Source organism: Pinus tabuliformis, chromosome 7, assembly GCF_031772625.1.
Source record: "Pinus tabuliformis cultivar Carrire ecotype Pingquan chromosome 7, CPIR1, whole genome shotgun sequence".
In the NCBI taxonomy this organism is placed as follows: Eukaryota; Viridiplantae; Streptophyta; class Pinopsida; order Pinales; family Pinaceae; genus Pinus; species Pinus tabuliformis.
The window spans coordinates 1,252,750,103-1,252,778,056 of NC_142293.1; the positions used below are offsets into that span (position 1 = coordinate 1,252,750,103).

The following is a 27,954-nucleotide window of genomic DNA, read 5'->3' on the forward strand; positions in this document are numbered from 1 at the left end:
GTTAACTCATATCATGTAAGGGACCACAAGTAGTCAGTAATAATGTAATGCCATGGTATTAGTTCGATGAATGAGGGAACCATAGTAATGATCCATGGTATTGTATTTATGAGGCCTATATAGAGGCTAGAGACTCCACATGGAGAGATGTAAAGGAATTGTCAAGGAATATAGTATGAACAGGCATATGGCTTGTGGAGTGTTCTCTTTCCTTAAGGAGTGAATGTATGGTGTTGCCCTACCTTAAGGGTTTGATCAATAAAGAACATTTCATATTATTTCTAGGTTTATTTGCATTGTCTTATATTTTCATATCAGATCTATAATATTTCCGGGTTAGATCTACAACAAGTGGTATCAGAGCACTTTCTTGGGCAAAAGTGGAGAAATTTTTTTTTTTTTTTTTTGTAGGATTTCAGGGGCGGCAAGTTTACATATCAGATCTGTATGTTTTGGTGCAAGATCTCCTAAATCTAATTGCAGATCTAGATTATTTGTGAAAAATAGTCGATTTCAAAAAAAAAATCGGTTGAATAGGAGTCCGGATGAAGGAGATATCGCTGATCTAAAAATCAGTGGGGTTGCAGAAAATTTTCAGGGCAGTGAGTTTGCGGCGCCGATCTGGACGTCCTGGGGCAAGATATGCAAAATCTAATTGCAGATCTGGATTCTTTGTGAAAAAATACCCCATTTCAAAAAAAAAATCAGTTGAATCGGAGTCCGGATGAAGGAGATATCGCTGATTTAAAATCAGCGCTTTTTTGCAGAAATTTTGGTTATGGCGGGAGAGTTGCATAGCAGATCTGAAATTTTAGTGCTTGGATCAAGATTTCTATCACATAGGCAGATGCAGAATGATTGTTCCATTTCTGAAAACAGGTCATAATAGGGATTCTGATCAATATTGACTAAACTATGACTATTTCAAATTTTCGCCAATTTTTTTTTGTGATGGCGGGCTTACCTCAGAGTTTGAGGGACTTGTATAAATTTTATGGCTCTCATCCAGCCAAATGGCTAGCACAAATGGAGAAATGTTTTAGTTTGAATTACATCATGGATGATGAGACTCAGCTGAGAATGGGAAAAATGTACTTGGACAATGAAAGATGGCAATGGTGGCAAAGGCATCAACATTGCTATCGAAGACCCTTGACTTGGGATATATTCACAAAAGCTATTATGGACCACTTTGACCGTAAAACTAATCTTGTGGATAAGCTCACACAGACAGACACACAGCCGAGCAAAGATTTTATTTTTACAAAAAAGAAGGAAACCAAGGAACCTAAAGGGTTATTTTCTGCTGGTATCTCTTTATTGCAGATTCATGGATTGATTCAAAAAGAGAAGATCATTGTTTCTATAAATCCTAGTTGCAAGCATAATTCATCAATGTTAATTTGGCAAAAAAATTGCAAGTTCTGCAAAACACATTGAAAACACACAGGTGGATGATGAGGATGTTCAAGTGTATAAGGATTTGAAGATTTCTATGGATAAGTATGTGTTGCATGGTGATTTTTATACTTCAAAGATGGATAATATGGATGTTGTTTAAGGATATTCTTGGATGGAATCTGTGGGTACTATAAATATTAATGTGCAGAAGAAATTCCTAAAGCTCTAGTATAAAAAGAAGAAAATTACGTTACAGAATATTTCCATCAATAAACAGGTAAAGTCCACAGAAGTTGACGCAGAAGATGTTCCAAGGACTGACATATCAGATGATGAGCAGTTGATGGTCGACAATCAAACACAAACAGAGGCTGAAGCAGAAAAGGTTACAGGTGTTGATACATCAGATGAGGGCTCAGTGGTGGAAGTAATATTGGAAGATAAGACACCACAGCATGCACCACAACATCACAGTCAAGCTCCAGTAAGGGGTGAATTAAAGAAAAAGACACCGTGGGTTAAAACTTCAACATATCATCACCTACATCACCCGCAAGACAACAGCCAACAAGATGGCAACCAATTAGCCACAAGGACCACAACCCCCACCAGACAGATAGAGAAGAGCAAAGATCCACCTACTACACATCAACACATAAGAGCTACCATGGTCAGCTTCCATCTCAAGCAAGCGCGGCACCAGCGAGATCGAGGGTTCATCTTTCTCTTGGATGGCTAGATGCACGTGCATGGTACGAGTGGACTACTCTTTTGAGTAGATCTTATTATTTATGTTCTTCCCATGTTTCGGGGACGAAACATGCTAAGGGGGGTGGAATGTTATATACTTAGGGGGGATAATATGGGGTACAAAGGGAGGTACCCAAGGTAATAATGTAATAATGGATGGGCCATAGTAATAAATAAGGTGGTTAACCCATATCATGTAAGGGACCACAAGTAGTTAGTAATAATGTAATGGGCCCATGGTATTAATTCGATGGTATGAGGGAACCATGGTAATGATCCATGGTATTGTATGTATGAGGCCTATATAGAGGCTAGAGACTCCACATGGAGAGATGTAAAGGAATTGTCAAGGAATATTGTATGAACAGGCATATGGCTTGTGGAATGTTCTCCTTCCTTAAGGAGTGAATGTATAGTGTTGCCCTACCTCAAGGATTTGATCAATAAAGAATCATTTCATATTATTTCTGGGTTTATTTGCATTGTCTTATATTTTCATATTAAATCATTAATATTTCCGAGTTAGATCTACAACAAATAGGGGCACAACAATATTAATAAGGGATACAACTACAATATTAATGGGGGGATCACTAGTATTATAGGGACCTAACGTGATTACCCTTGGAGACAACGCATCTCGTTAAAGGCTTTAGGTTTGTTAAATTTCATTTGGACTCTAGGGAATCTGTATTGCTCCATGATGTGATGCATGTGTCGGGGTTGAAGAAGAATCTAGTTTCTATATCCGCTTTGGAAGACAAAGAAATCAGGGTTGCCTTCATCAAGCAAAAAGTACTTACTTGGCTAATGAGATACCCTATGAGAGATGCCTTCACATTTGGATCAAGATTTGAAGGACCTATAGAGTCAATGGAATACCTCTTTTAGAATTGGTCCATGATACTAATCATCAAAGCGAGCTATGGCACCGAAGATTGGCCCATCTGCACTATGATGCCCTTCCGAAATTGAAGAAATTGGTCTTTGGAATTCCAAATGTTCAAGCCCAACACGACAGAGTATGTCCTGGATGTGCCAGTGGAAACAAGACAAGAAGACCATTCCCCTCTAGCAAGAACAAGATGAAAGACATCCTCCATCTCATTCATTCTGACATATGTGGTTTGATGCCTGTACATTCTGTTAGTGACCATCTCTACTACATTACCTTCATTGATGATTTCTCAAAGAAGACTTGGATATATTACTTGAAGCATAAGGATGAGGCCTTTGATTTGTTCAAAGACTTCAAGGCTTTGGTCGAAAATCAAACAGGAAATAAAATTAAGATCTTCAGGTTTAACAACGGTGGAGAGTACATTTCAAATGAATTCATAGATTTTTGCAAGAAGCAAGACACCAAGAAAGAGACAATTGTGCCTATAATCATGAACAAAATGGAGTGGCTGAGAGAAAGAACAGGTCTATTATAAAAGCTGCCCAAGCCATGCCCCATGATCAAAAGTTGTCAAAGTTCCTTTGGGGAGAAGCAACAAATACAGCAGTATGCATTCAAAACAAGGTGCCTCATCAAGCATTGGACAACAAGACTCTCGAAGAATTATTCACAACTATCAAGCCCAACATTGGTCACCTCCATATATTTGATTGGCACGTATATTTCCATGTGTCGAAAGACAAAAGAAAGAAGAAAGGTACGTTTGTTGAATATTGTGACGATTCCAAAGCATTTAGAATATATATTCTTGGTAAAAGGAAGGTTGAAATTAGCAGGGATGCGACATTCGATGAAGATACTGCCCTTGGGACAGCAAGGGACCTTCCTCTACCTCCTCCTCCAAAGGACAGTGATGATATGGATATTCTAGAAGGTCCTTTGTGCCTGAATCCAAAAGAGACATTGTTGATGATCCCATGGAGCACATGGGCCCTTTGGATCCTCCTCCATGTGATCCCCCTGCCAAGAAGAGGCCACTTTGGCTTCGTGACACATTACAGGATGTTGAGAAACTCATTCCCGCCAGAAGGACTTTTCGAGAAAGTAAGAAACCGTGCAAGTACCAAGGATATGTTGTAGCAATGAGTAATATGATTCAAGCTGAACCTCCCACCTTTGAAGAAGTCGTGAAAGAACAAGTCTAGAAGGATGTCATGGCCGAAGAGTACGAATCAATTATAAAGAATGTTGTATGGGATGTTGTGTCGAGATCAAAGGGGAAATTTGTCGTGTCTTCAAAATGGCTATTCAAGATCAAACATGGAATCGATAGAAATATTGAAAAATATAAAGCAAGGTTCATGGCAAGAGGATTTTCCGAGAAAGAGGGAGAAGATTATGATGATATATTTGCTCCCATGGCCCAATACACCACCATTTGTTCAATAGTTTCCCTTGCCGCAAGTAAAGGATGGAAGCCTCAACAGATGAACATAAAGACAACATTCCTCCATGGCATGTTAAAAGAAGTGTATGTTGAGCAGCCATAGGATTTGAAGTAGAGGATCGAAAGACACATGTTTGCAAGTTGAAGAAGGCATTGTATGGTTTGAAGCAAGCCCCCAAAGCATGGTAAGCCTGCATAGATAGTTACCTAATGAAGCTGGGATTCACAAGAAGTAGCGTCAACCCCAACCTCTAATTCAAATTGGTCCAAGGTATGCGACTGATTTTAGTTTTATATGTTGACGATCTATTTCTGACAAGTAGTGAGCCCTTGATGATCGAGTGTAAGAGGGAGCTAGCCTCTAAATTCGAGATGAAGGACCTTGGAATAATGCACTACTTCCTAGGCCCTGAGGTGTGGCAAAGCACTAGTGAGATTTTCCTTTCACAAGGAAAATATGTCGTGAAGTTGTTGGAAAGATTTGGAATGATAGAATGCAAGTCCTTAGCCACACCGATGGAAATGAATTTCAAGAAGCTATGTGGAGAAGTTGCAGGACCCGATTTGGCAAATCCATCCGAGTATAGACAGTTGATTGGGGCTTTGATGTTCTTAGTGAACACTCATCTAGACATATGCTATGCTGTGAAAACGTTGAGTCAATTCATGATCGATCCTCTCCATCCACATTGGATTTCTCCAAAAGACATTTTGAGATATTTGCATGGGACGATCACCCTTAGTTTTGTTGAGAAATCTAGGGGCAGCTAGATTAGGTGATTTCTCTTGCTTTGATAACTGCTTGTGATGATATTTTACTTAACTTGATGTACTTTGTAGTTAGCTTATTCTTTACTTGATTATTATTAGTGTTCTTATGATTAAACAGCTACAAAACTATGAAGATCAATGAGACAAGAGGACACAAAATGTAGGCTGCTAGCCAGGGTCAAAACCTCTCCTCTTGAGAGGAAAACCCACAAAAAATCTTCTCTTCTTATAGAATTTTTAGATGTCAAATTCCAAGACCTATGACCTAAGACCAAGACCCCTCCAAGACAAGTCAAACCTCTTCTTTGATCGGCTTCTCTTCCACAAAATCAGCACTAGTCAAACTTGCTCCAATGCTTCAGATTTTGGCCTTCTACAGAATTTCGGCTTCTTCAATCAGTCTGCAACTTTTTCGGCCCTTCTGTAATCTGCACGTGTGAGTTAGGTAGGGCAGAATAGAATTCCTTTTTTTTCTCCTTCGCTTAGACTACCCTTTTCTTCTTGGATACTTGGCTTCCTAAAGAGATCGTTTTGGCCTTTAATTTGACTTCTTATGATGAATGTATTTCGATCTTGTTACAACAGAGAGGATTCCCTAATTACGACCTGCACGTGTGAGAGATTAGCCCTAAAACAATCCTCTTATTCCTTGTTTCTTCTCCTTTTTATTCTCCTTCTCATCACTAGGTATTAGGCTCCTTCTTCCTTGATCGAACTTGATTGATGCTCCTAAAGTGAGGCCAAGTTCTTGTTTACAGGCTTCATGTGGTGGTCGAATAGTTCTTCATAAGGCTGACTTGTCCTTTCATGTAGGCCAACTTGCTACAGCTAGGTTGGCTTGTCTTGGAGGGTCTTTTATCACAAATAAATTTCTTTTACATAATACAAGATGCCCAAAGGTGTCTTACATATGACAATGACTCAATTGACTCCTAGATATTATGACAAAGCCCTAGAAGCACTAAATGGGTGCTTAACCTATAAATAAAATGACCTTGAGCATGAAACCCATGCTTCAAAATAATAATAATAATTTTTTTTTCTCTTTTCATCAAATACATAAAATCATGATTACATTAGACATTATGAAGACCGAACCTAGTTACACTTTTCAACACTCCCTCTTAACTAGGGAGGTATTCATAATCCATATAAGGTACTTGGACATTCTCATACTGAAGAATTCTCATAAGAAGAGTTGGATTGGTAAGCCATCTCATAAGCTATCTATTCAACTTATATCAGTGCATCTTATCATATCAACCAGCATTGTCATATAGCAAGGCCTTGACTAATAACTCTATCTCTCCACAAGAATAGAGCACAATGCTAGGGAGACAATGATTTATATACACCTTCATCATTGTCTCTCAAGACACATACCCCATCCAGATGTTCACAAGGTATGTCCTTCTAGGACCATTCCCATCTTGGATTAACAAATCCTCGTGGAATTTCCTCTTTGACTACTCTTACCTATTGGATGCCCTACCTCATCCTCAAAGAGTATCGAAATCAATCTTAGATGCTTACCCAATCCTCCATTCTTTCTTCAAAATGAAGACAAGAATGATGTGTGTATCTCTCCCTCTCAACCAGGGAGGATCTAATCATTCCTATAAAAGGAATATACCCAAGCTCCCTCTTAACAAGGGACTTGTTACCAACAGCAACTCTCTTTGGTGGAGATCATGGTATTATCAACTGAGGATCTACTCATTCCTATAAAAGGAATATACCCAAGCTCCCTCTTAACAAGGGACTTGTTACCAACAACAACTCTCTTTGGTGGAGATCATGGTACTATCAACTACCTGCAGGGTTCTTCTTTCCACATCATGTCATGAACTTACTTATTCATCATGGAACCCTCTTCTACATAGGGTACTGGCCATCTTCTTCATCACTTCCCTTCAACGAAACCTCATGTTGAACCAATAGTCACATCATCCTTCTCTTTATCAGAAAGTGATCTTCTAGTCATCATCTGGCTATCTTCATACAGCTACCTTTTCCAAGTCATGTTTCTTTCAGAACCTTCCATCCAATCTCATGAATACTAGTTGTAGGTGACTTCTACAATCTTCTTTCGGTAGCCCTGTTTCAACCCAACTAGATGTTTTCAAAAAATCAAAATGAACAATAAATCAAAGTTACCTCTTTATGATGGTCTTTCGTCATGACATCAACTTCTTGCAATATCAACATCCTGCATATGCACGAATCCATCTCCAAGACATACATTACCAAGGTTTTCCTTTTCCAACATATCAGGGTTTTCATATCTTGCTCCATGGATATGTCATAGCTAATCCTTCTAGTTATCAGATGTTGATCACTTATCCTATCTTACTTGATAGTAGGTGCATCTTCTCACGAACTCTTCTTTCACCTTTCTTTGCATATTGCTTCCTAAGGATCATCTATACACAATTCCTTCATTATGAGAACCATAGTTGCCAACCACCTCATATTCTTCATTACGTCCTATTATGTCAATTTCATTTTGTTGATATGTAGAAGAGTTCTAGGCACATTGAATACATGCCTTCATGCATCACTCTAATGAAATGAGTTCCCTTTTCTTTCATCATGCTTATTCGACGAAGCATTCTATCCATTCAATCCGCAACCATATGATGACATGACATTATCTATCTAATATCAAGTATATACATACCTCTTCCTTCATGTGGTCATCTAGACTTCCTTCGGTAGCTTCCTTTCCTTGCTTGAAGGTGAAAGTACTTCAACTTGACATGAAGCACTTCTTTGTCACCATACCTTCATCCTTCTAACTAGTGGATCCCACACAAGGTGGAATGTAGACTTTTTGTGAGACGCTTCTTCTAAGTAGAGGTGAACCTTCTAATGAAGATTCCAATGGAGGACCTTGATGATCCTCATTCTGCAAATGCTTCGTAATGATGATGATGTATGATGATCTCTTTATCTTCTATCTTGCTAGATGACTTTCTCCAACCATATAGACTACTACTTCAGTTATCCTTATATGCTTCCAATGAAGATGCCATGAGCTACTTCCCTTTTATCATGATGACTGCTTCAATCATGTAGGCTTCTACTTTAGTTATCCTTCCATGCTTCTATGATGATGTCATCTCTATCTCTGTTATAATGCATCCTCTCATATTTGTGATGCTTTCTATCATGACTTGCTAACTTTTGTATGTTGAAATGAACTAAGTGAAGGAGGTTATCTCAGTCATAATAAAGATCTTTTACTTCTTCCTTCGATTTCTTCTTTTCAGGTTCTTCTACTTCTTCAATGACATGGGCTTCATTTCTTTCCTCTCTTCTTGTTGTCCTTCTTGAGTTTAGGACAATTCCTTTTGAAATGCCCATATTCATTACACTCATAGCATTGGATCTTTGACATATCAATTCTCTTTTGAAACTTCTTTCGAGGCTCAAATTTCCCAAATTTTCCTTTCTTTCTTGTTGATGTTGCATATGCTTGTGTAGGTTCAATTGATCCAACATCATTTTTCGCTTTTAATCTAGATTCTTCAATCTTGCATAATGACCATAAATCGTTGAATGGAGTGGTTTCCTTCTTCCCATAAATAGTTGATACAAAATTGCCCCATTCATTAGGTAGTGCATTGAGCACAATGGTGGTCATCTCTCGATCGGACATTACTTCTCCTAGCTCTTGTAGTTGGTCTCTAATTTCAGATACCTTCATGAAATACGAAGCTATCCCTTCTTCCTTTAACATTTTCATCTTGTATGGTTCAGTTCTCAAAGATATAATTTCTCCTGCAGTGCTCACAGACAACAACCCCACCAATTTGTCATAGATCTCCTTTGTTGTATTCAGCTTTGCAACATAAGGGATGAGAGAATCCTTGATTGACTCTATGAGGATCTTTTGTGCCCTTATCTCTCCTTTCATGTACTTTGATAGCTCTTGAGATTGCTATTGAGATGGTTTGGTGATGGAGCCCTTTATATATTCAATAACTTCATTCTCTATGACAATTAAATCAATTCTCTTCTTCTGTGCAAGGTAGTTTGAGGTCCCAACAAATTTATTGTTCTCCTTGCAGAATGAAGTCATTTGATTGGTGGATTGAGACCTAAAAATATAAAATACTTACTTGTCAAGTGAAGATGCTTCTCGATGATGATATCTTCAACTTGATGTCTTCTTTGATGATGATGACTTCCTTGATGATGTCTTTCTTCTTCAAAGATGACAATGTTTGTTTTTCAAGAGAGGGAGAATGACTTGTTGCCTTGATCCCTTTGACGATGAAGTGCTCTTCTTGCTTCCTTTAGATGATGATTGTGGAATGTGTGAGCTTCCCAAGAATGCTTCAAGTATTGAGTCCTTCTTTGAATGGAGGTAGGGTCTTTGAGATCTTCTTCTACCACAGCTTGTGATGATGTGTCCTTGTGATGTGATGGGTACTCCTTGATGCTCTCGATGATTTGATGTCCTTGATGCTTCTTAGTTCTCCTTGATGATCTCCTTGTGCTCAACCCTTGTGTATCCTTCTTCTATTGGATGATCTTCTTCAAGCTGCCTTTCCTTGTTGTAGTCACCTTAGCTCTGAGGCCTTGTTGAGAAATCTAGGGGCAGCTAGATTAGGTGATTTCTCTTTGATACTTTCTTGTGATGATCTTTTACTTAACTTGATGTACTTTGTAGTTAGTTTATTCTTTACTTGATTATTATTATTGTTCTTATCATTAAACAGCGACCAAACTATGAAGATCAATGAGACAAGAGGACACAAAATGTAGACTGCTAACCAGGGCAAAAACCTCTCCTCTTTAAAGGAAAACCCACAAGAATTCTTCTCTTCTTATAAAATGTTTATATGTTGAATTACAAGACCTATGACCCAAGACCAAGACCCCTCCAAGGCAAGTCAAACCTCTTCTTTGATTAACTTCTCTTCCACAAAGTCAACGTTATTCAAACTTGCTCCAATGCTTTAGATTTCGGCCTTTCTACAGAATTTTGGCTTCTTCGGTAAGTCTGCAACTTCTTTGTCCCTTCTGCAATCTGCATGTGTGAGTTAGGTAGGGTAAAATAGAGTTCCTTTTTCTTTCTCCTTCGCTTAGACTCCCCTTTTCTTCTTGGATACTCGGCTTCCTAAATAGATCCTTTTGACACTTCAATTTGGCTTCTTATGATGAATGTAATTTGGTCCTGTTACAGCAGAGAGAATGCCCTAATTACTGCCCACATGTGTGAGAGAATAGCCCTAAAACAGTCCTCTTATTCCTTGCTTCTTATCCTTTTTATTCTCCTTCTCTTTGCTAGATATTAGGCTCCTTCTTCTTCCTTGATCGAACTTGATTGATGCTCCTAAAGTGAGGTCGAGTTCTTATTTATAGGCTTCACATGGTGGTCAAATAGTTCTTCATGAGGCCGACTTGTCCTTTCATGTAGGCCAACTTGTTGCAGCTAGGTTGACTTGTCTTGGAGGGTCTTTTGTGACTCAAATAAATGTCTTTTACATAATACAAGATGCCCAAAGGTGTCACTACATATTACAATGACTCAATTGACTCCTAGACATTATGAAAAAGCCCTAGAAGCACTCAATGTGTGCTTGACCTATAAATAAGATGACCTTGAGCATGAAACCCATGCTTCAAAATAATAATGATAATTTTTTTCTCTTTTCATCAAATACATAAAATCATGATTACATTAGACAATATGAAGATCATACCTAGTTACACTTTTCAATAGTTTTGAGATATTCTGTCGGAGATATTAGACTTCATGGATATACTGATGGTTACTGGGCAGGAAACCTTGTCGACAGGAAGAGTACTTCTAGATTTGTTTTAGCTTTGGATCTGCCATGATATCTTGGATGAGCCAAAAACAGAAGTCCGTAGCATTGAGTACCATCAAGGCAGAGTATTGCCGCTGGCATGGCTAGTTGTGAAGCAATATGAATGAGAAAGCTCTTTGAAGAGTTGTTTGAGTAGGTCCTAGACACTACAATGATATATTGCGACAATAAGAGTGGGATTTGACTAGCAGAGAATCATGTGTTTCATGACAAGTCCAAGCACATAGAGATCAGATATCACTATATTCGAGACATGGTACAGAGAGCAGCCATTAGACTCCATCAAATATCGATAGATGAGCAAATTGCAGATATTCTCACCAAGGCTTTAACAAAAGGGAAGTTCTTGGTCTTTAGAGAGCAGCTTGGACTGATAGATGTGACCCCTCCGAATGAGGGGCTTCACTGATCGAGAACACTGAGCATAGCTCTTCCCCCCTAGGTTGAGCTCCCAAGGCAGGAATGGAGCATTGAAGGCTCTTGGGGTTGAGGGACCTCTGGACTATAGGATATCTCCCCCTATCTTGGTCTATGCAGAGTATACCCCAATTGACATCATACCCACAAGTTGTGCTTGTTGGGATTGTCCCTCCTTGTTTGGCTAATAGGTTGAGGAAGCTTAGTTGTGTGTGATCCTTACCTTTGGTGAGTCAGGTATCTCACCCAAGCTCGGATTATGATGCAGGTATTCTACCACATGAATCTTGAGGGTCATTGCTGGGAAGATCGGTAGGCAATAGCAAGTGGTATCTCGCCCATTGATTGCATCATGGGATGATTGTGATCCTTGCTTGGAAAGTTGTATCTCGCCTATTGCTCGATGAGATGACATGGGGTGAGAGTGTACCATAGAACCTTCCCCACTATCATAGACATGAGGTGAGAGTGTCCCATAGGACCTTTCGCATTGTCTAGAGAGGTTGGTAGTTGAACTTTGAAGCTCCCCTGTGTTTCTTCTTCTTTAGATTCGAGAATGATTCAGCAGATAGAGTTGAGCAAAGATATTTGATGACATGATACTTATGATGATTACATGGTGCAATTGGAATTTCTCACTAGTTGAGAGGGAGAGTTGATTTGGCAGCTCAATAACAAATTCCAATCATGGAACTAGATTCCTCTCTCTGAGAGGACCAATTTTGACTTTTGAAGCACTTAATTTGGACAAGGGAAAGTGTATTTTTGAAGTGAAGCCCACATGTGCACAAAATGATAAGTTGGCCCTAAAAGGAAATTGGACACCCTTGGAAGCCTATAAATACAAGTCAAATGACCCTCATTTGGACATCATCATCAAGCATCTTCTTCTTCTCTCTTCTTTGGTTTGGTTCACATGGGTGTGAATTTGGTTCGCAGATTTTGGTTCATACATGTCCGAAATTGCAGGGTCTGAAGCTCGCACATGCGAATAAGGTTTTTGGTTTCTAGCTGTTGAGTTGACACAGAAATTTTTCAGTAGTAGCCGCATGCATATAGGCTCATTCGTGCAGCCAAAACACTCGAGCCACACGCATAAATACTTTCTCCGTGCAGCCAAGAATTAGGGTTTTTGGTGACAGTTGACCACAGATCTGAACAATTGACCACATGCCTAAATGTTACTCTGATCAATATTATTGTTGGACTCATATCTTGTATATTATTTGGTTGGTTTTGCGGGATAGTTTTGTATTGCCTCATTGTACTCTCTACTAAACATTTTATGACAATCTAATAGAAGAAGAATTTCAAAAGGTTTTCCCCCTTGTGGGGTTTTTCCCTGGTCTTTGACCAAATCTGTGTCTCTTATTGATGTTGTTGATTGTCTCCTATTGTCATTGCATTGTTCTTCTATCTTTAGTTATTCTTGATTGATGAAAGAATTAATTGCTATTGAAAAGATTGCGAATTAAAAGATTGAATTGGGTTAAAGTAATTGACTCAAAATAGAGCAGTGTGAAAATTAACAAAATGTACTCCTGCAAAACTCACAATTAGCATGTATAAGGTTCATAATACAATGATCACGACAGATCCAGGCTCAAGGCAGTTCAAAATTCAGAATTACTTTTGTATATAGCTGTAAGATATCTTCAAATCTCCCCATTCAGCTCAGGTTTGCCACACTTTCGATCTGTGTTGCCACAGCTTTTGAATTATTGAGATTTTCACTGTTAAAGATCTTGTTTAATCATTCCACCAATGCATAAGCTTGAGCATTGCCACGATTGACATGAGAGCTAGTCAAATGCTCTAGATCACAGGTAATGGCTTACAAAGATTTCTAAAGGTTTGTGCAATAGAATTTAAGAGGTCCACACTAGCTGCTGATCTACGCAAAAGTGTTAAAATTGGCAACTAGGGCCAAACTCCATGTAGGTCATCTTATTAATGGACGCTGATATTTTTCTTGGATCCCTCTCATCGAGAAGTGTAGGATTGATCTAAAGATCATCCAATTCCGATAAGTATTCATGGAGATTTGAATTTTTTGTGTTATGGGACAATTCATCAAGGTTGGCCAGCAACCAAATAAACCCCACGTATGCTCAACGTTTTAGTATAAATAGAGGTGGCCTTCAAGTCATTTTAACACACTTGGGATCTCTTCCTCTCTACTTGTCTTTGGGTTTTAGTAGGAGGAGAGATCTTAAGGGATAACGCTGCCAGAAAACCCAGAACTACCAGGAATGGCCGGAATTGCCGGGAACTGCCAGAACTGCTGGGAAAAGCCGTAACTGCTGGAATAGCCGAAATTGCCGGAATAGCCGAAATTGCCGCAACTGCCAGAATTGTCGGAACTGTCGGAATGTGGGAACTGTCGGGAAAAGCCGGAATAGCCGGAATTGCCGGAACTGTCGGAACTGCTAGAACTGCCGGAACAAGCCGGAAAGCTGACGCAAAGGGTAAAAGCCGAAACTGCTTGGAACAGCCGAAATAGCCGAAATTGCCAGAACTGCTGGGAACAGCTGGAATTGCCGGAACTGTCGGGAACTGCTAGAACTGTCGGAACTGTCAGGAATCGCCGGAACAGCCAGAGCATCTGTCTCCGAAGGAGAGCAGCATGCAAGGGACAACAAACTAATATTAGGAAAGCAGCATGATACTTAGTGCAGCAAGCATGTATTGGTACAGCTAGCATGCAACAACAAGCAAGCAAGGTGCAGCCAACACATAGGTCAATATAGCAACATGGTGCAGCAATGGCACATAATGCAATACAGTGATGGGTACAGTCATGATTAATGAAGCGTGATGAGATGCAGCATAGTGATGATGGGTGCAGCATGGTGCAGCGCGGTGAGGTGCAGTATTATGACGAAATGCAGCACAACGATAGGTGAAGGAGTCGACTTGGAGAATCAGTTGAAGCAGCATGTCTTCAACTGATCCCATGTATCATCTTCTTAGAGATGATCTATGCTCTTATCTAGATAAGTCAAAGTGTTGACTTTTGTTGTAACCATGCTATCTCTCTCTCTCTCTGCTAAATTATTGAAGAACATATAAGAAGAATTGATTAAGGGTTTCCCCACATTGGGGTTTGTCCCTGGCTAGCGCCACATCTTGTGTCCTCTTGTCTTGGCTTGTCTTCTACGATTTATGTTTATGTTCTATCTGCAGTTTACTTTAATGCTAATGTGATTGCTAATCTGGAAAAGATATTGAGCTAACTGTGAAAATTGAAATAAATTGCTCTAAGCATAGAACATACCTAAAATTAACAAATAGACATTCAAAGGATTCATGCAATAGAAAGTTTGAACCACACAAATAGAGAATCCACCAGATTATGTACGCAATAGTATCAGAACATAGATCTGATCTACGCAATTAGATGTAGAAGATTGAAATTGAGGTCAGCGATTTTGGAACCAAATCAAAAGAAAAATCTCACGTTAAATTTATGTAATTAAACCCTTAATGCTTTCAGCGAGTAGGTACAGGCTTTCGTAGAGTTTGTCCTTCAAATTGTGATGGCCACAGACTTCTTCAGATAAATAATGCATGCAAGATTTTTCCTCTTTCAGATATCCAAGACTACACACAGATTATCGAAACTTTTATCTTCAGAGAATTTGGATCAAGACAAGAGGTCGAAGACTTCAAGTGTTTATTTCAATACAACATGAGAAAACACCATATAAGAAATTAGGGTAAGGTTTATGCTTAAATCGCCTCCATCTCTACAAAAATACAGAGATAAGCTTCCCCAAAGATGGTCAAATAAGAATTTCTTCAAGATCTACTTACAGTGTGAGAATTTTTCAACCATAGGGCCCACGAAACCAAGTCCTCAAGGTAAGGTCATGGGTCTATGCAACTTCATAATGAATGATCAATAAAACAACCTCGGAAGCCACTTTACATACACCGAAATCCCATTGAGATTGCCCAACGAATTCTGCAACCTAAAACCACAAACCCTTTAACAAAAGACAAATTCAAAATACGTTGCATCAAATAATCAGTGCTTCAGGTTAGCGGACTTTCGAGAGATCTGCAATAGGAGTATAGACCTGTAAAAATCAACAAAAACCTTGAGCCAAAATTCAAACAAAAACCCTCAAAACTGGCCTTCTCGTCTGCTCCTCGAGGCCGCATATATTTCAAAGATACTTATTTGATGCTCGTTCAAATCATTGCCTTTAGTGACAGAGATATGCCTCCTTGTATAGTTTTGAGGAGCCATTTGAGGTTAGCCAACTTATGGTGAATTGGAGGGAAGCCAACTAAATTTCAATTTGAAATTCGAATTTTTTTGTGCCTGTTGTCACCTGGATTGTATAGGCACCGCGACAACGCTCAGGACAAAGGTTATCACTCTGATCTCCACCCACTTCGTTCTAGCTATCTCCCAATAGCAAGCTATGGGGGGTAGTCCCTATGGACTGAAGTGAAGGAAAACAAATTGGAAACCAACTTGTTTGGGAGACAAGGATGAGTGGCATAGCCACTCGGTTGAATTTAAGCAAGGTTATGAATTCGATTAGATTTTGAAGTATGAGACCAGTGCCTTAATGGAGTCACAAATTCTTGTTTATAGTAAATTGGAACCAAATGATCAGACGGACACCTGCTGCTTGAGATGAATGACTAACCTAAATAACATGCAAGTCCTATGACCTATGTGTGATGTAGTGATCTTGGTTATTTTTATTTATATGCCTAATCTAAATGTAACATTCCCTTAACTATTTTGAAGTTGGTCTCCAAGGTAGATTGTGGGAAAGAGGCCAACAAGAAGCAAGCTAGGGCCTGATTAACGATACCTTCTGTTGTGCTGCTATCATGCGATGCCTCCGGCACTGCAGGGACTGTCGCTCTGAGGACTGCAAGGTCACCATGTTAACCACCGAAGAGTTGTCAAGGCCCCTCAAGCTAGATGAGAAGGGTTTCCCTATATTTCTATCAACCTAGCTTATGCTATGAGGTAAATTATTAATGCAATCTAGACTTAGTATGCTTGATGCAAGATGATGAGTGAAAATTATCTTGGGTTAAGATTGTTTTATGTCACTTAAGTCAAACCCTAAGCCCTAAGTAATAAAACCCTACTGATTTAATTGTTGTAATAAAACAGAGATAAACTAGGGTTTAGAGGTCAAACCCTAGGCCCAAGGCCTTGGAGATCCCTTTGTCAAAATTCGTTGAAACATTACGATCAAGTTGCCACCTGAAAAATACAATTTTTGAGACCATGAACCTGCAAAACCACCAAGTATTCAATCCAGAAAATTCAGAGGAGGGTTTCAGGTCAAGTTAGGACCAAGGAGAGCCAACACCAAGCCCAATAAGGCTAGCATTGGGCTGAAAAGTGCCAAGGAGGGCCAGTGCTGGAAGGGAAAGGCCCTAGAAGGCCTGAAGGCTAAGGAAGAGGCCTTAAAAGGGTTGTCATGGGTACACAAGGGCCACAACCTAGGGTGAGAAGGAGGTCGAGGGCCTTGGGAGAGCCCTAAGGCCTACAGCTTGTTGTCGCACAAAGTGTCTAAGCACCACAACAACACTCAGAGTAAGGGCTGTCACTATAATCCTTACTCACTCTGTAACCCTCGACCTTCATTCCTCATCACACTGCTCTCTTTTTCACCCATCAAAACTGTAGCCTCGTCTCCTTTGAAATCCTTCTCTGCGGCTCCCTTTTCCCTATGATTTCCTCCTCTCCCTCTCTCAACTCCCTCATCACTGCCCACTGCATCCTTTCCTGCGTTTTTTTGGTCCCTTGACTCAAGCTTCGTCTGCCAAACGTTGCCCACAGCTCCTCGCCCTTCTCTATCTGCTTGCTACGTTTCCCTTACCTGCATCACATTACCTTCAGACCTGGCGTATTCCTCAGCGTACCCTTTGCCAGCCTATCGCTCCAATCCCACGGCTCCTTCTTCCCCATCCACCTGCGTCTAAGCTCTCCTCCGTCGAGGTGCTAGCTACTGCCATCGACCCCTGCAAAACCAAATACATTTTGATTTCCCTTTTTCTTTTTTTATTACTTTATGCATTAGGGTTAGTTCTTTAGTTTTTTTTAACCGGGTTTCATTTTTATTTCATTTTCTTTTTTTTAACTTTGGTTAAATTTATTTTAGTTTAAAATTCGATTTCTTTTTGTTTTGGTTATTGTTTTTCGATTTTTTTATTTATTTTTTGATTTGATTTTACTTTTGTTTTACATTTTTTCATTTGTTATTTTTAACTTATGATTTTGATTTTTTTATTTTCATTTAAATAATATATTTAAAAAACATTAAAAAACTAAAAACTTAAAAAAAAATTAAAAATTATTTGATGACTTTAGAATTACTAGAGAAATAAATTAAAGGAGGACTTGCACTTTCACATTAAAAATTTTAATGTGGCCTATGGCCCATTAAAAATTTAATTTATTAACCCTTTGATTTGTTTTACTTTTGTCACATTAAAAATTTGATTTCTTCATTTACCACATTAAAGCAATAACCTAAGGAATAATTAAAATTCTAACTTAAGGTTCCTTGGTGTCTTTGGTGTTAAGTGTAAAATTTTTATTTTTGTGATTCCTCTATTGTTAGGAGTGATAAATGTTTTAAAAAATCATATTGACTGTTGGAGAAAGATAGTTTTTGCTAGATTATCTTGCATGCTAAAGTTTTGAGCATTTTACATTTAATTGTTCATGACCGTCACTTTGCCACATTTATAAATTTGCTCTGGATAACTTGTTATTTTTTAGTCTATGATTAATTCAATATAAAGGCACTGGTCTATAATCAATTTTATCTTGTGGTTGTGTCTTATTTTAGATCTATCCATCTCAGTTAACTAGGACTCGTTTACACTCGTCAAGTTGTCCATCTTTAAGTCTCCTAGAGCCTGTGTTTCACAGGCTATTCTCATTCATTCACCTTAGGGACTACCCCCCTTACTTGTCTAGGAGAGAGTCTAAACGGAGTTAGTTAGGATTAGTGTGACAGTCCTTACTCTAAGCGTTGTCATGGTGCCTAAACACTTTGTGCGATAACGCAGCCTAAGGCCTAAATGCCTTGAAGGGCAGTTGCAAGCTCTTAAAGGGTTGCGGCTAAGGGAAGAGAGAGAGAGAGGAGGCCAAAGAGGGAGGTCGAGGGAGGACGAAGGAGGGAGGAGGTTTAGCAAAGGGCTAGCGAAGGAAGAGGAAGGCCGAGAAGGGGGACGGAGGAGCCGAGGAGGGCCGAGGAGGAAGTCGCATGGCCTTTTAGGCTTGCAGCAAGGGCAAGGAAGGGATGTCGCAGCCCCTAAGTCTCACGGCTAACCCTGGGAGGGCTAGAAACCTAGACACTAAGGGCTAAGGGAGAGATGTTGAGGCTTAGGAGGGAAAACCCGGGGCTAGAAGCCCTGAAAATTTTGAAACCCTTGCTCAAAAGAAATTTATGCTTCAACTCTTTGATTTTCTAGAAATTCTTCCATGGGTAGCCCTACAAATTTTTCAAGAAGCTAGATCTTACCCTCAAGGGCCTAGATCTAGCTCTTCTTCCAATTGATCCCTTGATCCAACCTGCGAAATAAGAAATTACAACACCCAAACCCCAAATATATACAAAATAAATCTAAAAAACCCCAACCCAAGTTAGAAAAATAATTTACAATTAAAATTACAAAATTATTTTACAAATTATACAAGGGTTTCAAATAGATTTTTGAGAGAATAATTTTTGTAATATTTTTTCCTTTGAAGAATGACTATAAATGCTTCAGAAAATTTATGCTCACTATAGCCTTAGCGAAGATTTAATCCACTATATAAAAACTAGAGATCCAAGCAAAATGATCCTTGCCCACAGTCTGTGAACTTGGAGACCAAGGATTGAGTACCTGCAAACACTATGTATTATCTCAAAATAATCACATGAAGCACAACATAGGAAGCTTGTAGTCAATACATACCACAGATGAACAAACAAGAACACCTCAAGTTGTGTTGAAGAATCTAGGGCACTTATAGTTAATGTGATTCTTCTTAGCTTGATAACTATTTGTGAGGAGTTTTAACTTTTCTTCTTAGCATAGTCTTCCCTTGTTATTATTAGAGTGTGTCTTCTTAGTTCATCAAATAGCTACCAAAACAAAAGAGACAAGAACACGCGATGTTGGCTTTCTACCAAGGCCAAAACCTCTCCCTCTTAGAGAGGAAAACCTGCACAAAATTCTTCTTTTAGAAATTCCAATTGACGAATACTAAGACCTTGACCCTTGACCTACTAGGCCACTCCAAGTCCAAGAAACCAATCCTCCTATTCTACTGCAATCATCATCATCACTACTACTTTATTGAGATCATCATTACTACACCATGTCTGCTCCTTCATCGAGATCTTCATCATTGTTGCACCCATGCTACACCTTCACCAAGAACTAGATCATTGTTGTACTATTACTGAGATCACTACCATGTCAACGAGGTTTCTTCATTAGGATTATGACCAAGACCATAGGTGTCATTATGTTGAGGTCTTGTGACTTCCTTTTCTTCCTGCACAGAGGCCTTCATGATACTGTCTAGTATATTGAGATAGAGTGTTCCCTTCTTGTATTGAGACCCTCATCATTATGCCGAGACTGTAACCATTTCAGTGACACCCATCCGAGATTACAGTGATGTTGTACATCCTTACTATCATGTGACGATACTTGTCCAAGATTCTGTGTCTCCTGCACCCATCCAAGATTACAGAGTGTTCAAGATTTTGTGACTCCTGCACCCACTGTCATCTGAAGTTTCAGAGAGATGTCCGAAAATCCTAGCTGTAATTCTGAACCTTAACACCTATTTATAGTGGTTCTGCCTTCATACATAAGCCGACATGACAGAGTAAAGTGTTGTGTCTCCTTTTGTGAGTCGACTTGTCATTTATATTCGTTTATAGGCCGACATGATTGTGTTTCACATCGTTTTGCTGGCAAACTTCTTCTTGTGCATGTCTTGGAGGATTGTGCTTGTCTTGGAGGGTTGTTTAGACTTTTCTATTACACATGACATTGACTCTTTGACATCCTAAGGCTCTCAATGGGAGCCACTAAATAAATAGACCTCTTGCTCATGAAACCCATGCAGCAAGGAATAATAATAAATTCATTTTCTTGTTTACAAAAATCATAAATACAACGTCATGAAGACCAAACTTAGTTATACTTTCTTCAACAAGTTGCACCCCAAAGTCTTTTATTATAGCAGAAAAAATAGTTCCCAGCGGGGCAATAGTTTACAAAAATGCTTCAGCAGCGATATTCTAGCCAAAGATCAAGATGATTAGAGACTCAACTGACTCTCTAATTTATAGATAAATCCTCCAAATGGAAACATAACGGCTAGTTTCTTTGATCCTTGTCAAAATAATCTTGGTCGTTAATAAACACTTCAAGATCTTTTAATCTTGGCCCTTGATTTTTTATTTTTTGAGGAATTTTCGAATTTATCATTTAATTCCATTTTTATTAGCTCAAAATTAATTATTTTGAGCTAATTTCCTCAAAATTTTGACTTTGACTTAACCACCAAGGTCCAAGAGTCCAAATTTTCTTGAAATATACAATATTCCCTTGGTGGAGGACCTTTAAAAAATGACTCTTTTAAGACCCACAAAATTTTCCATTTGGAGAATTTATTTTCCTAAGACAATTTAATTTCATTGTAATTAATTAATTTTCAAGCTTAGGATTTAATTTTATTTTGCCAGAAAAAATTAATTAATTTACACATGAGGGGATTTAATTATTTTTCCAACCCTCTAATACATAAGATTTTTCATTTACAAGACTCAAAGAGGGAATACACATTTGGCTTAGACCCTCAAGACACATAACCCATCTGCGACACAATATGATCTAGTAAACCAAGTGATTTGTAATAAAATAATTAAGCCAACTAGCTTAAATTATTCCCAAACCACTTTTACATCAAACTCAACTAAAAACACTAAGACTCACCTAATAATTCAACAATAAATTTCACCCTAGCTTTGGGGTTTAAGCTGGAGGAAAAAAACTCTTCTGATTAGCCGTGTCTAGAAACATAGGTAATCAACGAGGTTAAAAAACCTCCTAGGATGGAATTCATCATCAAATTATAGGCTTACCTAGGTTGTTACATAGACTCAAGGTTTTACTAAGATCATTTACATTACATAACTTGCAAAATGGGATAACCATGACACATGGACTATTGATATGTGATCCAATCCTTGTTGAAAAAGTTGATACTTCTGCTTCCCTAGAACTTTGGCAATTTGAGTGCAACAGGGCCCAACTTCCCCTCATAAAATTAATAGATTTTCTTTAAATTTTCCTCCAAGTCTTGAATCAATTTAATTTAATGATGACCCATGGAGAATCCTTCAACAATAGAAATTCTTCAATAATAATTTTGCCCCTTCATTAAATCAATGTGTCATAGATAAACCATTATTGCCACATCATCTCTCTTTGGGGTTTTTGACCATAATATGGGGGCATCATATTTGACTGGGTATATCTCTCAAATCGTGAGTACCCACGAAGTGCTTCACATATCAACAGAAACAATTTGACGAGGGCTATCAACTTGGAGGGGTCCCATGCCAAGAATCATGATGAACACAATCAATAAGCACGGAGTAAGTGTGGGGTGTGGTCGTCTTCCAAGGGATCCAAACACTAGAGCTAAGGTTTCATCAATGTATCATCTCATCCATGCATGCCTGCATATTGAGGACATCAATGACGATATCCTACACTAGCTTTGACATCAATGGCAACATACTCAACAAGCTTTAGAAATGAATCAGAGGTTAATTTGTCTTCACTTTTCATATATTAGGGTGTGTGTGTGTGTATTGTTTCCTCTAACAACCGGGGGAGGCGTCAATGTTCCAGGTGTTCCTGTTTCTGAAACTTTTACACATTTCCATGTTTTGTGCAACTTAGATTTAAAGGGATATGCTGGTTGGAGTTACTTTATATTTATGCTGTGAATATCATTGCTGTTATGAGGTGAACATTGTTCATATTTTTGATAGAAGTCTATGTATAGTATTTGCTGCTGTGTTAGAGTTCTAGTTGCATATGTGTTTCTAGTTCATGACTGTGGCCATCAAGTCGATACAAATATAAGCTTGACTTAAACATTCAAAATTATACTGTCATTCTCCCCATCTAATCTAAAACATCAGAATGCCTGACATAGTAAATTGTGTGAATTCATCATAAGTGACATTTCACAATATTCCAGAAAATGATATGGAAGTTCCCAGACCTTCACATTGAGATACTCTCCAGGTTGAAAATCCATTATCTGCAAGAAAAGAAGTCTAACAGGTTAATGAGAAAGAAAATAACCCAAATTCACGCCATGATAGATTTGACTTATAAATAAAGAGACCCAGAAATACAACACACAAGCAACAATTGTCATTTCTAAAGGCTACACTATATCATGCAGACGAATGTTGAACTGACTTCCTGACTTCTTTAAATGTTTTGCAGCTTCCATGACTTGCAATGGACAATACGAAAAAGGTCCAAATATATGACAGTTAGCAACTAGATAGGAGAAATTACATGAGAAAGAAAAACTTTAGGAGAAGCTTTATCCCAATAAAATCAAGTATATCTCTTAATTTCACAAGACAATGGTGTCTTATCTATATAGGAAAGGCACTGCTGCAAATAAATATTACAATAAAGAAATAAAAAACCTTATAATTAAGAAAATCACAAAATTCGATCCAAATTATATGACTAATTCCAATTACAAGATTTTCACTTAAATATCAAGCGAAAGGTGTGTTAAACCAATAAAATTGTAAGAATGAATTAGGGATAGAAAATCTAATAAGGAATTGCCAACATCGGGTTAATCAAACTAAAGCTAGAGCTTAAATCGATTTAAATAATGCATGTTTCTTGTGGATAAAAATTACAATTAAGAAACAGTAAATCAACCAAAAGCACATATTGATTTGATCTCAATGGCAGCTAAGCATAACTCCAGTTTGCAATGTCATAAATAATGCATGTTGATAATTTACAAAATTTCTCTAACAAAACGAGTCTAATGCTAGACATAATTCTGGTATAGCAATCATCTTAGCCTTTAATAAAATATATTGTCAGGAAAGGATACTAGGAAATTTGGCAGTACCTAATCCTACTTGGGTGATGAAGTCTTAGGGCAATTTTAAGAGATAAATGAAAAATGATTGGAGAAAGGGGCGAAAACTCTTTTTTCCACTTTATAAAATGCTAGCTATCTTTTTTGGAAGAGGGGATATTAAATAGGAGATGCACACTAGGAGTTCTCATATGGATTTCAAGGAAGAAATATTCAACATGCAAAATTGTAATATCCCATTTCTGGGATATCCCTCAAACCCAAGCAAACTCCAACCAAACACGGCCAAATGATATAGTCACCGGGAAACTCAAAGTGATAAAAATAATAGTGGTACAACATATAATAATGTGAACATGAAATATAAGCAGATACTCAAGAAATGCAGAGAGAAATGCTAAGCCATTTTATTATACTGAGTAATGGAAAGAGCACAAGAGGTGATCAGACAGGTAGCACCTCGACTTGCACAAGGCAAGTGAAGAAATACACTCAGAATAGCAATGGAATGGCCTCTCTCTGAACTGCGTCCAAGTTGATGGAGAACTGTCGTGCTACTGCTACTGTTGGAAATCAAATGAGGATTTGGGGTTGTTCCCCTCCTCAAAAAAAGCTGAAACTCTGGAATCAGACCCTACTCAAGAAACCCAGAAAAACCCAGAAAGCTTTTCTGAAATAGCCGATCCCCGAAAATCACCCCCTTGGGGATCTACGTTGTCACTCAAGGCTCTGCGCTGCCATTGAATAGAATCCTCCAAAACTTCACTTGACACTCTGCCAAAATCCTCCAATATGCAAGGGTTGATCCCCTACTCAATCTCTCAGCTCAAATCCTCCACAAAACCCTCAATCCGAAACTCCCACCAAAAGAACTGCGTCCCTCTCTCAAGACTGCGCAGTTATCCAAAATGCTCAGTTCCTCCTCCCTCCAAAGATCAATCCTCCTGCAAAAGACTGTTGAAAACTACCTTGCCCGAGCAGGCACTCGAAGTCCCCCGGGGCTAAGGGTGAGATCTCCGAACGGAGACACTTGATGCACTAAACAGTGTTGCAGACCAGCTAAATAGCCAGCATGCTCTAAGTCAAAGTGACTAGCTCAAATGCACATAATCGAATGACAAAATGAGGAGGCTCCCCTCTCCTTTATAGCGTTGGCCTCTCTTAATCCCAAGGTCCACCTCCTCCAACGCAGTCCCTTTCTTGCCACGTGTTCCTTTCCATTTGCGCAGTCCCTCCAAGTGTCTGTGTGGACCCCATCTCTGCGTGGTCCTTTGGCCCCCTTGGCTCCCCTTTAAGTCACAACGTTGTGCTACTAGGAAATGACTTTATTCTAAAGGTGAGTTATGTCCCCCTTTTCCTCACCTTTTTATTTATAAATAACTATAGAAGGCAAAATTGAGCAAAATCGAATATTCCAATTAGCCATGGCTAATTAGGAATATTACAGTCTCCCCCGGCAAAATGTTGCTTGTCCTCAAGCAACTGAAGTGATGGATGCTGCAAAATTTTCTCACTCTCCCAAGTGGCATCCTCATCTGGTAAATTCTTCCACCTCACCAAGAATTCCCGGACCGTCCTGCTCCGTAGCTGCCTCTCCCTGGTATCAATAATAGCCTCTTGCTACAACACCAAATGCCCCTCATCATCCGCGGGCAGTAACTCATCTGTCACTGTCACATGCTGTCCCAATGCCTTCTTCAGGCATGATACATGAAAGACATTATGAATCTTGCTGCCTTGGGGCAGCTCCAACTCATACGCAACCTGTCCTATCCTGCGTATCACCCTGTATGGCCAATAAAAGCGGAGCTTGAGCTTTTCAGCCCCCTTCTGCTTCAATGACGACTGTCGGTATGGCTGTAACCGTAGGTAGACCAAGTCCCCTACCTCGAACTGTCTCTCCACCCGACCCCTGTCAGCATACAGCTTCTGTTGGTTCTGTGTTGTAGCCATATTATCCTTGAGAGCTCGGAGAATATCCTGACTCTCTTGGATCCAAATGTTGGCTCTCGGAGCCTTGCTAGCACCAAACATCACATCAGCAAAAGATAAGGGATGATATCCATACAAAGCATAGAATGGTGACATACCAATGGACATGTGATGTGTAGTGTTGTAGCAGTACTCCCCTAGATGCAGCCACTTCAGCCATGCTCGCTGCTACCCACTGACATAGTTACGCAAGTAGCCCTCCAGCCACTTGTTAACTATCTCCGTCTGCCCGTCCGTCTGTGGGTGATAACTAGTGCTCGGTGTCAACTCCATCCCCACCAACCGGAAAAGCTCTTGTCAAAACCTGCCCATGAAACGGCTATCCCTGTCAGTGATGATGGTCTTAGGAAGACCATGTAGCCTAAAGACCTCTCTGAAGAACAGCTCGGCCACCTGTGCTGCTGTGTAGTGTGCAGATATGGCGAAAAAATGTGCGTACTTTGTCAGTCGATCAATGACGCAAAGATACATCCTTGCCCTGCACCATGGGCAATCCTGTGATGAAGTCCATCAAAATACTCTCCCATTTCCCCTCCAGAATGGGAAGAGGCTACAATAATCCTGCGGAATGGCTCATCTCCGCTTTGTTCCTCTGGCAAACATCGCACTCCCGGACATGCTGGAATACGTCCTCCTTGAGGCCCTTCCATGAGAACCTCTCTCTAATGGCCCTGTAGGTTTTGGTAAACCCCTGATGGCCTGCCAATGGTGAATCATGTGACGCCTGCAGTATATTCTTCTTGAGCTGAGATCTCTCAGTCAAGAAGATCCGATCCCTGTAGTAGATGATCTCATCAACCACCCTGTACCTGTCATCCACCACCTGCCCATCCAGAACCTCACATGCAAATCTATCCTTGGAGTACTCTACTAAGAGTCGAGCCCTCCAGTCTGCGTCCAAGCTCATAAGAGACAACGTGGTGGGTCTACGTGAAAGGGCATCTGCTACCACGTTGTTCTTACCCTTGACATACTCAATGTCAAAGTCACATGCTTGGATCTTACTGATCCACTTTTGCTGCCTCTCCTGTAGCTGCTTCTGCTCCAAAAAGAACCTGAGGCTGTTGTGATCAGTCCTCACCCTGAACTTGTTACCCACTAAATACTACCGGAACTTGGCCAATGCATGCATGATGGCCAACATCTCCTTGTCGTATATAGAATACAACCTCTCATGCGGAAGGAGCTTCCAGCTCTCAAAGGCTATAGGGTGACTTCCCTGCATCAATACTGCGTCGATCCCCTCTCCCAACACATCACACTCCAAAACAAACAGCTGCGAAAAATCTGGCAATACAAGCACTGGGTAGCTGCTCATCACCTCCTTGAGCCTGTCAAAGGCTTGCTGCGTTGTATCCGACTAACTGAATGCCCCCTTCCTCGTCAAATCTGTCAGGCAGCAAGCTGTGAGAAACTCTTAATGAACTTCCAGTAGTAAGTACAAATACCAATGAATCCCTGAAGTTCCGTCACGTTCCTCAACTCTGGCCAATCTCGGATGGGCCTAATCTTCTCCTCGTGGACTTTCACTCCGTCCACCCCTATGATGTGTCCCAAGTACAACATCTTCGTCAATCCAAACTCACACTTGGAGAGCTTGGCATAGAACTGCTACTCCTCCAAGATGCAAAACATTGTCTCAATGTGTTGGAGATGCTCCTCCCAAGTCCTACTATAAATGAGTATATCATCAAAGAATACCAACACAAACTTCCTCAAGTGACTATGGAAAATGTGATTCATGCAAGACTAGAATGTAGCTGGGGCGTTGGTTAGCCTAAAGGGCATCACCAAAAACTCAAAGTGCCCATAGTGACACCTGAAGGCGGTCTTGGGAATGTCCTGTTCCCTCACGCGAATCTGATGGTACCCAGATCTCAAATCAATCTTTGAGAAGAACCGAGCTCCTCTTAACTCATCCATCAACTCATCGATCCTGGGTATGGGGTACCTGTTCTTCAGGGTCTTCTTGTTCAGGGCCCTGTAGTCAATACACATCCTCAGTGTGTCGTCCTTCTTCTTCACCAACACCACAGAAGAAGCAAAAGGACTCGTGCTCGGCCGAATGTGCCCAAGGGCCAGTAACTCCTGAATGGCCCGCTCAATCTCATCCCGATAGGCCTTGGGATGCCTATAGGGGGTAGTAATTACTCCCTGTATGCCCTGCTCAAGCTCAATGGTGTGCTCAAACCCCCAATCCGGTGGATGTCGTGGTGGAATCTCCCCAAATACTATGGCATATCGGTCAAGGATAGACTGTATCTCTGGGTGCCTTGTA

The 27,954-nt window shown here is 39.7% G+C and overlaps 1 protein-coding gene across 1 annotated transcript in view; it reads right to left on the reverse strand.

Moving 5' to 3' along the window:
* The window catches only part of UGLYAH (ureidoglycine aminohydrolase), a 369,965-nt gene that overhangs the window by 97,225 nt on the left and 244,786 nt on the right, over nucleotides 1–27,954 (reverse strand). The window contains exon 10 of the mRNA XM_089459625.1: nucleotides 22,827–22,865. Coding sequence (XP_089315751.1) covers nucleotides 22,827–22,865 — 39 coding nt within the window. The remainder of the gene's footprint in view (nucleotides 1–22,826; nucleotides 22,866–27,954) is intronic.